The sequence below is a fragment of the Balaenoptera musculus genome, chromosome 1 (assembly GCF_009873245.2).
Source record: "Balaenoptera musculus isolate JJ_BM4_2016_0621 chromosome 1, mBalMus1.pri.v3, whole genome shotgun sequence".
Lineage (NCBI taxonomy): Eukaryota > Metazoa > Chordata > Mammalia > Artiodactyla > Balaenopteridae > Balaenoptera > Balaenoptera musculus.
In genome coordinates, this window is record NC_045785.1 from 52938195 (window position 1) to 52953449 (window position 15255).

The window sequence follows — 15255 nt, forward strand, 5'->3', positions numbered from 1 at the left end:
TTGTGAAAATTTTCAAACATTTGCAAACCTGAAGGAGAACAGTGAGTGAATTCCCATATATTGTTCTCCCGGACTTAGTAATTAACCAGGTTTTGCTGTAGTATTTGTTTTACCTATCCTTTATTTTTCTTTTATTTTTCTTTATTGAAATAGTTTAAAACCATTCTCAGACTTGTCATTTCATTCATACATATGCATCTCTAAAAGTACAACTATAATATTGTGCACTGTATATTATACAATATGTATAATTGTGTATATATACAATACATATACACACAGTATAACCCAATAATTGTTTGGTTTTATCTAATATATAATCCATAATCAAATTTCTTTATTGTCTCAAAATGTAGTTGGCTTGTTCAAATCAGAATTCAAACAAGATTCTCACATTATATTATTTTATTGTCTCTTTTTAAAAAATAAGTTTATTGAAATATATACAAACAGAAAACTGTACCACAGTTTGATGAATTTTCACCCACCAAGCAGAACATTACTACCACCCAGAATCACTTCATGCCCCCCTTTGATTCACTATTTCTTCTCTCTTCCCCAAAGGTCAACACTGTCACTGTCTTGACTTCTAAAACCATAGATTAGCTTTGCCTGTTTTTGAACTTGATAAAAATGGAATCATGTGGTGTATACACTTTTCTTTCTTGGTTTCTTTCACTCAACAGTATGTTTCTCATATTCAAACACGTTGTTGCCTATAGCAGTACTTGTTTGTTTTCATTATTGAATAAAGTTCCACTGTATGGATATGCCACAATTTGTTTATCCAATTTACTGAGAATGGACGTCTTGAAGACTATATTTCATAATACCAAATATGCAAAGGGATCAACATAGTGTCTAACAGAGAAAGTTCAATTGATATTAATACAGTGCCTTATGTTTAAAATTTGCTCATTGCATATTGATTCATTTGAATTTTGTTTCATCTAATGGGAAAATTTTAGATTTTCACTATTGAGTATTTTTTTTTCTCACAGTATGGTCTCTTAAGGAAATAATTGTAATGATTCTTATTCTAATTGACAGCCTGAATTATGTCACTTTAAAATTATGGTTACTTTCCTTTTCCATTCTTATATCTAAAATGGATTGAATTTTTGTGAATGAAAGGAAGGAAATGACTTAACTTTTCTGTTTTTCTTCCGAGTTCTGTATATACTTTTTGTTTAATTCTAGCCCTGACTCTCACCTGAGATTATTGACTCCAGAGCCGAAGTCTTTGGTTTCAAATCCCTATTTTACCACTCACTAGCTGTGTTACTGTTCAGGTTACCTATCCTCTCTGTGCCTTTGTTTCCTCATCTGTAAATTTGGGGATAATAATACCTATATCACAGGGTTTTCATAAAAATTAAATGAGTTAAACTATAGTAAAGTGCTTAGAACAATGTCTAGCTGTTATTATCGTACTTAACTGTAGTTCTCATGTTTTGTATCTCAATTATTAATTTCTATCTGTAGGTCCACATGATATTACCAAATTTATATACTGGCAAAAACATCTACTATATTTAAGAGGAAAGTTTGTTTATTTGTCACGTCAAGTATGGTTTCTTTACGCTGACACATTTTCATTATTTTCTTTATTTGGTCTGGAATTTCACTTGAGATTTGTTCCTTCCTGCTGGAGTTCACGTGCTGTTTCTTCTGATTGGTTATGAGTTTTTTTCCCATATGTTTTTGCTTCTTAAATCTGCATGTACTAACAGAGAACTAAAAGTTGGTTACTGTGTAAGAAAATTAGATGAAGAGATGCTTCTCATAACCTGATTATTTAAAAGTGGAAAGGTTGTATTTAATGTATAAGAAACATATTTAAGTATTTTCTCTGTATTAAATTATTTTGTGTTGTTTGGAAACAGACCAGGTAACTAAATGCTTCTAAAATTGTACTGGGTCATTATTCTGGTGTGTTGAACATTTGTTATTAAAATACTGGGCAGTGACTTGAATTGTTTCTTTCTTGGGAGAAAGGCTCTTTTACTTAGCAACACCTAGTATCCTATGATGATACGAAAACACCCTGAGACCATACTGTAGAAATCTTAATTGGCTTTTGTGGACAAGGAAAAACGCTGATGCTTTGATACAGAATTATGAGCAAATTGGGATTCCTTTCTTCAGATAACATTGTCACAGGGCTGGAAAATCCATGTTTAAAGCAAGTGTGCCTATTCAGCTGAGTCAAAAGACTGTTCTCTCTCTCTCTAGTTATTCTAGTCTGATGTTCATTCAGAGGTACTTGAGTAAAGCCTGGTGCCAAAAGAAGTGGGTTACTTATCTCCTAATCTCTGATTTGTATTTAGAAACGGAAGGCATCTAGGTTATTTGGGCTAGGAACTACTACCACGTGACTAACACACTGTGGAAGTCAATGAAAGTCAATATAAAGGTTGGCTGTTTGTTACAAATATTCCTAGGAAATACCAGTAACAGGCATGTTACTAAAAGCTAGTACTTACATGATTTGTGTGTGTGTGTGTGTGTGTGGAGGGGGGCGGGTGTTTGTGTATAGGAAACAAAGTATGGGTTTTTTTTGTTTGTTTGTTTTTTTTCCTTAATTTTAGAGAAGAAACTCATTGGCTTCAAGTAAAATAATACTCTTTACCCCACCTCTTCAATTTTTTTTAGTGAAATCAAAATTAATACGTTTTAGGAAAACTGTTCTCTTTATACCTTCCCCCCCCCCCACATATCCTTTTCCTCACTCACTGGTTGCCATGGAAACAACTCCGTGCAGCTCTTAGAGCAAATGCCAGGCAGTGTGGGTTTCCCTTGTAGTGGGGTCACATGTCTGAGGCTGTAGAACAGTTTGTGCTGACTCAGCCATGCACAGGATGACCTCAGCTATGATTTCTCTCTTGAATGCTGAGTGAGCAAACTTGCTTGTGGTGTCTTGATTTTTCAAAGATGAGAATTCAGGTCTGCTTTCCCACCACACACTAATTTTGTTTTCCTTCTCCCCGTTTGAAATTCTAGATCACCTTTTTTTTTATACCCACAGAGTAGAAGCAATTGGTAATGGAAGTTATGGAAAACATCTGAAATTGGAGAAGGAGAGATGCAGCCTAGGAGGCTGGGAGATAGAGGGAGAAAGACCGAGATTGAGATTTCAAAGTAATCTGTTGTATAGTCAAGATAAATCTCTTATTTAATCCTGAGGTATGATTGTGGAGCCAGAGATAATCTCCATATCAGATTAGTTTTGTGTCAGGCATATTTAAAGGATGCCTTAAATTTGGTATCTGTGAACTTTATGGTTGACTGTCATGTCCACTGTAGAAAAGAATGTTTGCATTGCATAGGAGATTAGTCTGTTATTTACAGACCCAGCTGCCCGTGAGAATCATCTAAGGACCTTGTTGCAAAGAAAACTTTACCCTGTTTCTAAAGTTTTCCCCAGACTTACTGGCTCAGGATCTGCTGGTGGAGCGCAGTCATGATTCTGTTTTACAGGCTCTAAGGGTAATTTTTAGGTGGCCAGCCTGGCAGATAATCTAAGGAGACTAAGCCTGGGAACCATTGTTTGAGTTCTCTTAAGTGAACTTCTTATTATTTAAAATTCTACCAGTCTTAAGAGATAGCTGTGATGTGAGAGTACAAAGCTCTTAGATTCAGCAGACCTGGCCCAAACACTGGCCAAATCACCTTAACTCTCTGAGTGTCATTTCACTCACCTGCAAAAGGAGGTGTACAAAGGTGTGGGAAGGATTCAATGACATGATGAACTGCGAAACGTTTTTTTCATGTAAGGAGATATACGATAATATGAGTATTCTAAAGATAGCTTCTTTTACTGAGGGAGAAATTGGAGATCATTTTTGTTCTTTGAGATGTTATGGGAGAAATTTAACATGATTTGGTAAAGAAAAATTGAACTACAAACTAGAAGACCTTAGTTTCTAGCTATAAATTAGCATTATAGCATTATATTCATTTCTTCAGTCTTATTTTTATTTATAAATTGGGGGTTGCGTGCTGTAAGAGAAGGTAGCTTTACACAATACCTTAGTTTGTTTCGCTTGATTTAAAAGTCTCTGGTTTTATGATATGGTGAAAACATGGCATTTAATTTATCTGAAGAGTTGGACCTGTCATCTTTTAAGTCCCTTGTAGTTATGGGTTTGAATAAACATTGTAGGATAACTCAAATTCTGAGGCCTGAAAATTGTAATACAAATTTAACTGAAAATTAAAGATCATATGTGTTACAGAGCATTTGGCTTTTTTTGTGTGTGTGTGTGCATGACCACTTAATCTCCTTTATTACACTTACAAATAAAATATTTGTCCACAACATTTTCTTAAGACTTCATTTTTTAAGAGTAGTTTAGGTTCATAGCAAAATTGAAAAGGAGGTACAGAATTTTCCATATACCCCCTGCCCTACACATATATAGCTTCCACTGTTATAAAAATCTCCCACCAAAGTGGTACATTTGTCACAATTGATTAACCCACATTGACACATCATATTCACCCAAAGTCAGTAGTTTACCTTAGCATTCACTCTTGGTGTTGTATATTCTAAGAGTTTGGAAAAATGTATAATGACCTGTATGTATCATTATAGTATCACACAGAGTACTTTGGCTGTTCTAAAAATCCTCTGCACTCTGCTTCTACATCATATTGAAACTGGAATGCAAAGTTGTCTTCGTTACTAACATATATTATTATTATTTGTTAACATCTTTATTGGGGTATAATTGCTTTACAGTGCTGTCAGTTTCTGCTGTATAACAAAGTGAATCAGTTATACGTATACATATATCCCCATAACCCCTCCCTCTTGCGTCTCCCTCCCACCCTCCCTATCCCACCCCTCTAGGTGGTCACAGAGCACTGAGCTGATCTCCCTGTGCTATGCGGCTGCTTCCCACTAGCTATCTATTTTACATTTGGTAGTGTATATATGTCCATGTCACTCTCTCACTTCGTCCCAGCTTACCCTTCCCCCTCCCCATGTCCTCAAGTCCATTCTCTACGTCTGCGTCTTTGTTCCTGTCCTGCCCCTAGGTTCTTCAGAACCATTTTTTTTTTTTAGATTCCATATATATGTGTTAGCATACGATATTTGTTTTTCTCTTTTTGACTTACTTCACTCTGTATGACAGACTCTAGGTCCATCCACCTCACTGCAAATAACTCAATTTCATTTCTTTTTATGGCTGAGTAATATTCCATTGTATATATGTGGCATCTGGCATTTTTATTGTCTTACTGCTCTTCCTGTTTCATGATGCACCAAAAAAAAAAAAAAAGAGAGAAAGAAAGAAAAGATAAAGTATCAATCTCTTTGCTTTTCAAGTTTCTTCAGTTTAATAGAGTTGATTTTTAAAAGATATTGTATACATAGTCCTAATGGATTTTGTTAGTTTTGAATACAAATCCAAAGAAGAAACAAACCATTTTTCTACTTCCTTTAACTGAAAGAATGCATTGTCTTTGAAACAAATTGCATGTGTCTAATGGTTTTAGGTCTCAGATGGCTTTTATGTAGCATTGTTTGGGGCTTTGGCAGGAATGTAGGCAGAGCAATTGAAGAAGACCTTAGAAATCATCTGTCTATGCTTCCAACAGGCATATATTGTATATATTAACCACCTAATATATGTCAGGCACTGTTAAGTGCAGAAGACAACAGTGTGCTAGATGTACAAGGAACTTCATGGAGTTTATATTATAGGATAGGGCAATAGAAAGAAAGCAGAAATCAGAAAAGATACTTTCAGATAGTACTGTGAAGACAGACAAAACTGGGTTTGCATCCTTATTATATCAGTTTCTAGCTAAGTGACCTTTGGCAAGGTCAGAGTCTTATTTCACACATCTAGAATGCAGTGATGATAATTTCTACCTGATAGGGTGGTTTTTAGCTTAAATGGAGAAAATTTACTGGATGATTTTAGTGCAGTTTCTGCAACTTAGCAGGTCCCCAATAAATTATTACTGAAACTTCATAACTATTCAAGGATACTCAGCTCTTAATTGTTCTAGGATTTGCTTCTTTGGTGAGCTTTATTCTGTTGAGCTTACCCCCTTCTCCTATTTAAAAAAAAAAAAAAAGATAATTTTAAAAGTCAAGGAAAGCTGAATAACCCATGTTTAGGTAAATAAAGTTGGAAGAAGTTGGATGCAGGATTATTGGAAATGTCAGCTAAAATGAGTTTTGAATATTATGCAGTAGAAGTTATATATGACCAGTAGAATGAGAGTTGGCTAGAATATCTATGATATTCAGTGTAGTTTGCAGACATTGATTGGTTTTCCTGACGACACAGTGAAATGGATGGGTGACTTCAGCTGCTGGTATTTTTCTCATAGTTTTTCTCTCTCTGAATTAGAATTATTGATATGTATGCTTGTCTTCAATGATAGATTTTAAGGTCCTTGAAAACAAATTCAGTAGTGTGCCCTTCACATCACAAGCCTGACATGAATTTGGATTCAATCAATATTTTTTAATTGAAAAAATGGGAATATGCCAGTGTCATAACAAAACAATTGGCCAGAAAAATAGGGCTGGAGGTTTCAAAAGTTCGGGATAACAAATCTACAACTTAGTCCCTTGGTGGAATGCTGATAAGGGAACCAATTTTTTGAAGGTCTTTTAAGCCTATAGATAGGGTTGGTTTTTTTTAGTAATTGTGGTAAAATATACATAACAAATACACCATTTTAACTACTTTTAAGCGTACAGTTCAGTGGCATTAAGTACATTCACATTGTTGTGCAACTGTGACCACCATCCACCTCCAAAACTTTTTCATCTTCCCAAACTGAAACTATGGAAAGGGTTTTAATTCCACACTTGACTGGCACACAATTTTAAAGCCACCTCAATGACCTGTGAACCATGGGACAGTCACTTGAAACAGTGCTGTTATTCCTTTGCTCCTCAAGAAGTTGTCCTTGGGACTCCTCAATATAAGTAACTCAAAGAAGAGAATCCGGGGAATAATGATGCTAGAGCCCCTTCCTCTCCTGATTCCCATTGGAGGACGGTGTGCCTGCTTCCTTCATGCCATCATGGGGAACCGCTGTTTCCTTTCACAAGTCTCAATTTTCCTCAAGATAGACAAAGTTAAAGAAGAAAAAAGTAGCTGTGTCACCAATTTTAACTTAGAACCTCAATATAACTAAATGATGAAAATGAAATCATGGTTGTGTTGTTCCCCTAACATTTGGACCCTATGTCCTAGGAATTTTTAGTTAACATCCATTTTAAGGTAACAACCCTATTTTACAAATAAGTTCGTAGAGGTTCAGTATTTGGTCCAAGGAACCAGTGGTGTTAAGTGCCTCAGCTAGGACTTGAACCAAATTCTGACCCTTTAGCCCTTGCTGTTTCTATTCAGCCACAAGAATGCATTGATAGAGATTCACCTTTTGTAGCATGATTTGAGTTGTTCATCATTTGTGATAGAGCCACATTTTACCAAAGGAGGATCCCTCGTGTCATTAATCATTTACATGTCTAAGCAGTTGAATGTATAGTTAATGGCCATGAAGGTTATTTTATTTATTTATTTTTTATACAATTTTTATTTATTTATTTATTTATTTATGGCTGTGTTGGGTCTTCGTTTCTGTGCGAGGGCTTTCTCTAGTTGCGGCAAGCGGGGGCCACTCTTCATCGCGGTGCGCGGGCCTTTCATTATTGCGGCCTCTCTTGTTGCAGAGCACAGGCTCCAGACGCGCAGGCTCAGTAATTATGGCTCATGGGCCTAGTTGCTCCGCGGCATGTGGGATCTTCCCAGACCAGGGCTCGAACCCGTGTCCCCTGCATTGGCAGGCAGATTCTCAACCACTGCGCCACCAGGGAAGCCCCTATTTTTTTTTTTTCTCTGAAGGTTGAACAAGTCAGACAAATTTTGAAACCTGGAAGTCTTTTTATATTAATTTAACACTAAAACCTTTCTCAGCTCATTCTTTTTTTCAGTCCCCAGGGGCAGAAGATTGCACTAAATGTAATCCTTCATAGCATGTTACCATCACTGGCCATCTGGGAGTCCCTGTTTGGTTTTCTTTGCTCCCTTGTATTCCTGTCTCTTTACACCCACTATAATTAACCATTCTAATGTGTTAAGTATCTGTGTTTTTGTATATGCACTTGCAAAATATGTGTTGTGGTTTTTGTGCAGAATGTTAATTCGCATAAATATTATTACATAATGATGTTGACCCCATTCTGTTTTTTCCCCATTTCATTCAGCACTATTTTGAAAATCTCTTTATGTTAGTACTAACATTAATTTATTATTAATTATTAATTTATGTCAAACACAAGAGAGCTTTAAAGTTGTTTTTTGTCGTTATAGTTGTTCATAGTTTTATTGCACTATGTCCAAAGACACAGCCTGTATGATATTGATTTTTTTGAGACTTATTGAAGTTTCTTTTATGATCCAATACACAGTCTGTTTCTGTAGTTGTTCTGTGTGTGCGCCTCCCCCAAAATGTGTATTTTCTGTCTGTCAGATGGCACAGTCTCTTACATATAATACCTTGAGCTTATTGTGTTAGTCTTCAGTTTCTTTTTTTAAAAATCTTTTTCTGCTTTATTATTTTCTGAGAAGGATGTGTTAAAATTTTGTTTTATTTGTTTCCTTAACTGTGATATCATTTCTTAACCATCTTACCCTATAAATCCTGTAAACAATACAGGTGAAAGTATAACTGCTCTGGTTGAATCTGGGAGAACAGGTCTTAAATCGAGTGTCCCCTCAGGGCCCCATCCCCAGAGTACCTCAAGGCACCTCTGCAGAGTCCTTAAACTGGAATATTATTTCTTTTTTTTTAAAATTTATTTATTTAATTTATTTATTTTTGGCTGCATTTGGTCTTCGTTGCTGCGCGCGGGCTTTCTCTAGTTGCAGCAAGCGGAGGCTACTCTTCATTGCGCGGGCTTCTCATTGCCGTGGCTTCTCTTGTTGCGGAGCATGGGCTCTAGGCACGCAGGCTTCAGTAGTTGTGGCATGTGGGCTCAGCAGTTGTGGCTCGCGGGCTCTAGAGCACAGGCTCAGTAGTTGTGGCGCACAGGCTTACTTGCTCCGTGGCATGTGGGATCTTCCCGGACCAGGGCTTGAACCCGTGTCCCCCGCATTGGCAGGCAGATTCTTAACCACTGCACCACCAGGGAAGCCCTGGAATATTATTTCTGTAAACAAACTGTCAGTTAATCTTTTAACCTTGTACTCTTAGTTCTTGTCACCCACCGACTAACCCAAACAATTTTCCGTTCAAAGCCAGATGGGCTTTCACGTTCTCTTCCTCACCCACCTGCATAGATGCTTTTCCCCTTGTCATTACATCTACCAGGACTCTTCTTCACATAACCAAACTCTGTACCTTATTCAAAACCCTTCTTGTTTATGTAAACAATGAAAACACTAACTCGAAAAGATATACACACCCCAGTGTTCATAGAAGCATTATTTACAATAGCCAAGCAACCTAAGTGTCCATCCATAGATGAATGGGTAAAAGAGATGTGGTATATATATATACAATGAAATACTACTCAGCCATAAAAAAGATCTTGCCATTTGTGACAACACAGGTGGACCTAGAAGGTATTACACTAAGTCAGATAGAGAAAGATAAATACTGTATGATTTCCCATAAATGTGGAATCTAAAAAATAAAACAAATGTGCAAACTAAATAAAACAGAAGCAGACTCATAGATACAGAGAATAAACTGGTGGTCACAGGGGTGGGTGGTGGTTGGGCAATATAGGTGAAGGGGATTAAGAGGTACAAACTTCCAGTTATAAATAAGTCATGGGATGCAATGTACAGCATAGGGAATATGGTCAATAATATTGTAATAACTTTGTATGGTGATAGGTGGTTACCAGACTTATTATGGTGATCAATTTGTAATGTATATAAATGTTGAATCACTACGTTGTATACCTGAAACTAATATAATATTGTATATCAACTATACTTTAATTAAAAAAATAAGAGAAAAAAACATTCTCAAATTCTGCTTCTTCCATAAAATCTCTTCTAGCCATATCAATTCTTAGAACTCTAAAAGCAATTATTGCTAGCACAATTAATTTAATGTTTATTCACTGACCTAATTCACTAATCATTTAGTATTTATTCAGTGACCAGCACTTGTGGTGGTTGGGATTTCTATTTACATAACTGTAGTTGTTTAATATTTGTTGTATTTGTTTGCTTCCCCTATTTTGCTGTAAAAGCATCTTGAGGGTACCATGTGTTTTGTATGCTCTGTTAAGGTACCCACATAGTGGCTTGTTCTTGGTAGTTGACGAACAAAAATACTTTGAGTTTATTTACTTCAGTGTTGATATGAATAATTTTATTTCTAATTAGAGGACAGTTTTATTACATTGCAAGTTCTTTGTTTACTGTTTACTGTATTTTGCTATGTGTTCTTTATTATTAATAATAAGATTATCAGTGAAAGTTCTTTAAGATTCTCTTCAAAATCCTTGTAAAGCAGGCAGATTTAACCTCTTTATAAAACAAGCAGTCGTTAAAAAATAAATAAATAAAATAAGCAGTCATTTATCATTCTTTCAATATAAATTTATGCATAAAATAGCTTTTATGGGTTTAAATTTATCTACTTTTATAAGGCAGTGTTATATCTGGTAAAGTGATGAAATGGACTAGGCTGTCTTCCTTCCCCTCCCCCTTAAAACTAATTATTCGAGTTAGGTTTTCAACTTGGAAGGTTCCCTCTAAGGACAATGAACTTAAGTCAAGTGTTAGAGCATAGAGAGTTTCAGGATAGTCACAAGCTACTGGTTATTCTGGTAAGATGAGTGCATCACACGATGGAGTAGTCAGCAAGCCTCTGAGCCCTGGCAGCACACCTGGCCTGAGCTGGTGCTGTGTGGGGTACAAGGCATGTCTAAAGCAGTATCATTCCCAACACTGACCTGCCAGTGTGGTTTCATTGCACAGAATTGACACAAGTGAAGTAAGTATAACCAGCCAAATCCTAAAGTAGGTAATTTAGAGCATAAAGTGGAGATTGCAAGGTGAGACAGAAGATCAAATAAAAGAATTATGAAATACCTATAAGTCATGAGCCGTTAAGTTCTTTAACGTGTATTTTATTTAATTTTCCCAACTTCCATGTAGTGGGTATTATCATGCCCATTTTAAAGAGGAAGAAATGGAATTCCATAGAGGTAAAATAATGTATTAATTATTGGACATTGAGTAAGTGGTAGATTTGTGTATTGAATTCAGATCTGACAACTAAATCAACTTCCTTAATTCCCCTTGTTTTTACTCACATAACACCCAATATTGTTTTGTACCCTTTGTATACTTTAAAGAAATGTTATTATTTAGAATTAATTGTTAATTTTCTTTCCTACTGGACTGCAAGTCCATGAGAATAGAACCATGTCTGTTTTGTTCAGCACGATATCTCCAAGACCAAACACTTTGCTTGTTAACACAGCTGGTGATCAGTATATATTCTTTGTTTCCCTTTTTCTTTTTTTGGAATTGGTGGGGTGGCGGGGTAGTGCAGGGAGGCCAGGGTTTCCACCGCATTGTGTTGACTCTCTTAGGTAAGAAAATAATATGTAGAAGAAGCTAACACACCATTGTGAGGCAATTATACTTCAATAAAGATGTTTGAAAAAAAAAAGAAAGTCTAGGCCAGTGTGAACCTGAACAATCAGGGAAGGTTTTATGGGTGAGCCAATCTTGTTAGATGGAGATGAAATAATTTTTAACTGTAACCTATATATAAGGCTCTGAATGACCTCAAGTACTTCGCTCTCAAGAAGGGACAGTTCATTGTAAAGGCATCATCAAAGATGGGGAAATGCCAGTATCTTGCTAATATAGATTCAAGTGCTCTATTTAAATTTTTTTTACCTTTTTGTTTTAATAGAAAAAATCAGGCAAAGATATGCAGACCTGCCTGGAGAATTGCACATTATTGAACTTGAAAAGGATAAGAATGGACTTGGACTCAGCCTTGCTGGTAACAAAGACAGGTCACGCATGAGCATATTTGTGGTGGGAATTAACCCCGAAGGACCCGCTGCCACGGACGGGCGAATGCGTATTGGAGATGAACTGTTGGAGGTGAGGGGCATATATTCTTTTTTTTTTTCCTACTAGGTTCATTTGATTCTTCTAATAAGATCTGTCCAGTTACTTTCATTATAATGATCACATAAGGGCAAAATCCATCCATATATATATACTCTGTATCTAATATATCCATCCATCTAGGGGCATATATCCTGAATTTCTGTTCTGGTGAGATGAAGGGGTATGGAGGATATTGTATAGGAAAATGAAGTGAAGGGGAAGAATGTTATAAATTACATTTTCGTCAACTATTTATTATCATTTTCCCAAGTGAGAACAAAAATCATATTGTTGCTTATAGTTGCTGTTTGCTGCTTGAGTAAAAACTAATCTCACAGGGACTTCCCTGGCGGTCCAGTGGTTAAGACTTCATGCTTCCACTGCAGGGAGCACGGGTTCGATCCCTGGTCAGGGAACTGCATGCTGTGTGGCATGGCCAAAAACCAAACCAAAACCAAAACAAAACAAAAACAAAAACAAAAAAACTAATCTCACAAAATAATTTAGGGGTCCTTAAGTAAAATCTCATGGAAACATATTAAAAGAATAGGGCTTGTTTTTAAATATAAATTCCAAAAGGTTCAAAACTAATTTGTGTGTTAATCTAATGTTATTAGTGTTTATCAAAATCCTCTTCAGCTTCTGAATTAACCGTAAGTATGACATTTCTTTTTGTTATTGTTGTCAGTTAGTTTTTTGTGAAGGTGTTATAGCCAACAAAACTTTATGAACTGGTTGTCAGGGATTGGTTAATATCTGTGAAGTTGGTGATGTGGTTAAGGCCACAGGTTAAGGAATCAGGTGTCTTATTTAGGAATAGGAGAAAGATAAGAGCAGCTCAGAAGATGACTGATCCTCTGCTACTACTCTGGATGATTTCATCAATAGTCTGAAAAGGTTATCCTCATTTTCCTAAGCTTAAAGTCAGGGTTTCTGCTCTGAATTTATCTTAGTTTGATATTTGTTTGCCTGTTCCTCATTCAGCTAACAGTTTTTTGAGTGTCTCTTAGCACTGGACACAAAAAAAGAGATGAATACATACAGTCCCTTCATTCAAATAGCTCACACTCTCAAGGAAGAAAAGAGACATAAAAAGATTGTCGCATAACAAAAATGAAAAAAAAATTATAACAACAATCGTAACAATATCAATATGTACTTGGTACCAGACATAGCTTTACTGCTGAAGTCACAAAGTAAATGAGGTGTTGGGATTCAGTATCAGGCAGTTTGACTTCTCAGCTCTTTGTTAACCAGTGTGTTCTAAGGCCTCTTGGATAAAATGCTCCAACACTTGGACATTTGGGGGAGCTGAATCACAGAGGTACCGAGTGTCAGACTGCTTACTTAAAATGAGGCCATTACTAATTTTTCATTTTACAGTTTCCTCTTCAGACTCGGTATAGAATTCATAGTCATCCACAGTGTGACTTGCCTAATAATATCTACAGCTAAAGCTGATCAGACACAACTGTGAGGGCACTAGTATTGCCCTCTGTCTTCTAAGCCCCAGTAGTTTCTCCCCATCTAAAACCTGTTTTCACAAAGAAGTCACTTCTGGAGTTACTTTTCTTTGCTTGTTCTTTTGTAATATAGCATCATGAAAGGGACCCACATCGGGTAGTAGCACTGATTAGCATAATCATTATGTAAATAAAAATCAAAGGTGACAGTATGTATTAACCAATATAATTTATTGCTTCACATTCATTTCCTTTGGCTTATGTTTAGAGATTTCTTCATAAATTATATGATGAGGCTGATATAAGGAAACACTCTTCCATAACTGAAGAGCATGTCTTTCCAGCCTGCATTTCAGTATGACAATGAGCGGGGCTGGAAGGGAGTGGGCAAGAAATTGGAAAAAGGAGAGACCGGAGGCCTGGACAACTATCCCAATATGTCATGTAAGGGTCCAAGGGAAAACTGCATTAAGGAGAGTCTTGAGAGGCACTGCTGAAATCCACTGATTCCTTCCAAATGGCATGTTTCTTCCCCTGCATACATTCCTATGCCTATTTTTTATAATCTTCCACAGTAATTGAGTTCTTCGTGTGGTATAATATAGAACTGGTATTTTATTTCTCGGTCTGACATTTTATTAGATAGAGGTAACAGACGAGCTGTGGTTGCACTGAGATTGTTTTACAGGCCATACAGAAAAGTCCACACTCTGCAGGGCAGTGAGCACTGGACTAGGAAGACCTACTTTATCTTATCCCAGTTCTTTCAGTTATTAGTTGCATTTCAGAAAGGGCTTAAAGTACATGGCACATGGTTGACTGTTAATTAGATCACATTTCCTTCCTTAAAGACAGAAGCTTCAGGTATTTGTTTTCTAGGCTAGAGGCTAGAAGAGCTCTCCTGAAAAAGAATATTAATCTCCTGACTGAAAAAGAATATTAACATCTTGCTATTTCAGGCCCCTCCTATTCCTTCCTTTGACTTTCTGGATTTGGTCTTTTGTTGCTATTCAGTAACTTTATCTTCGTTCAGAGATGAAAAGAACAAGAAGATTAAATATGGTAATAAGTTAATCGCCCGGCACTCTCCACTGAGTCTCTTATTTAAATAAAATAAAATAAAATATGTTGGAACACAGATTCTAGCATCACAGACCTTTGGCTAGTTATTTATCTTCTCTAACCCTCAGTTACCTCCTTTATCAAATGGAAATTTTTCATTTATTCAGCAAGAACTTTACTGTGCATCTGTTGTGTAGGAGGAAGTATGTGAACGCGGTGCGATTTTTCATTGGTGAACAAAATCCATGGTCCTGTTCTCATAGAGCTTACAGTCTAGTGATGGTATAGCCTCAACCTCAGAGGGTGTTATGAGAATGAATGAGAGAAGATATGTCAAGTTTTGCCACAGTATCTGGCACCTGGTAATACCATAATGAATTTCAGCTGATGATATTTATAAAATAATATTTTCATGTGGATTTGTGTATTTTGGTTCCTTTTAGCTTGTTTATATTAATGCATTTGTCTCTGAAAGCATGTTCCAGAGGGAAACCACTTTCCTTTTCTTCAATAGTTCCATACAGCATCTTGAAAAGCTGAGAGAGTAGAAAAATGCACATACTGAATTCTTATGCAGTTATAAGTCATCTTCTCATATG

General features: G+C 36.3%; 1 protein-coding gene across 14 annotated transcripts in view; it reads left to right on the forward strand.

Moving 5' to 3' along the window:
- The window catches only part of PATJ (PATJ crumbs cell polarity complex component), a 349371-nt gene that overhangs the window by 191355 nt on the left and 142761 nt on the right, over positions 1–15255 (forward strand). For all 14 annotated transcript variants that reach the window (XM_036844784.1, XM_036844830.1, XM_036844805.1 and 11 more), the window contains one exon: positions 11926–12122. In XM_036844784.1, coding sequence (XP_036700679.1) covers positions 11926–12122 — 197 coding nt within the window. The remainder of the gene's footprint in view (positions 1–11925; positions 12123–15255) is intronic.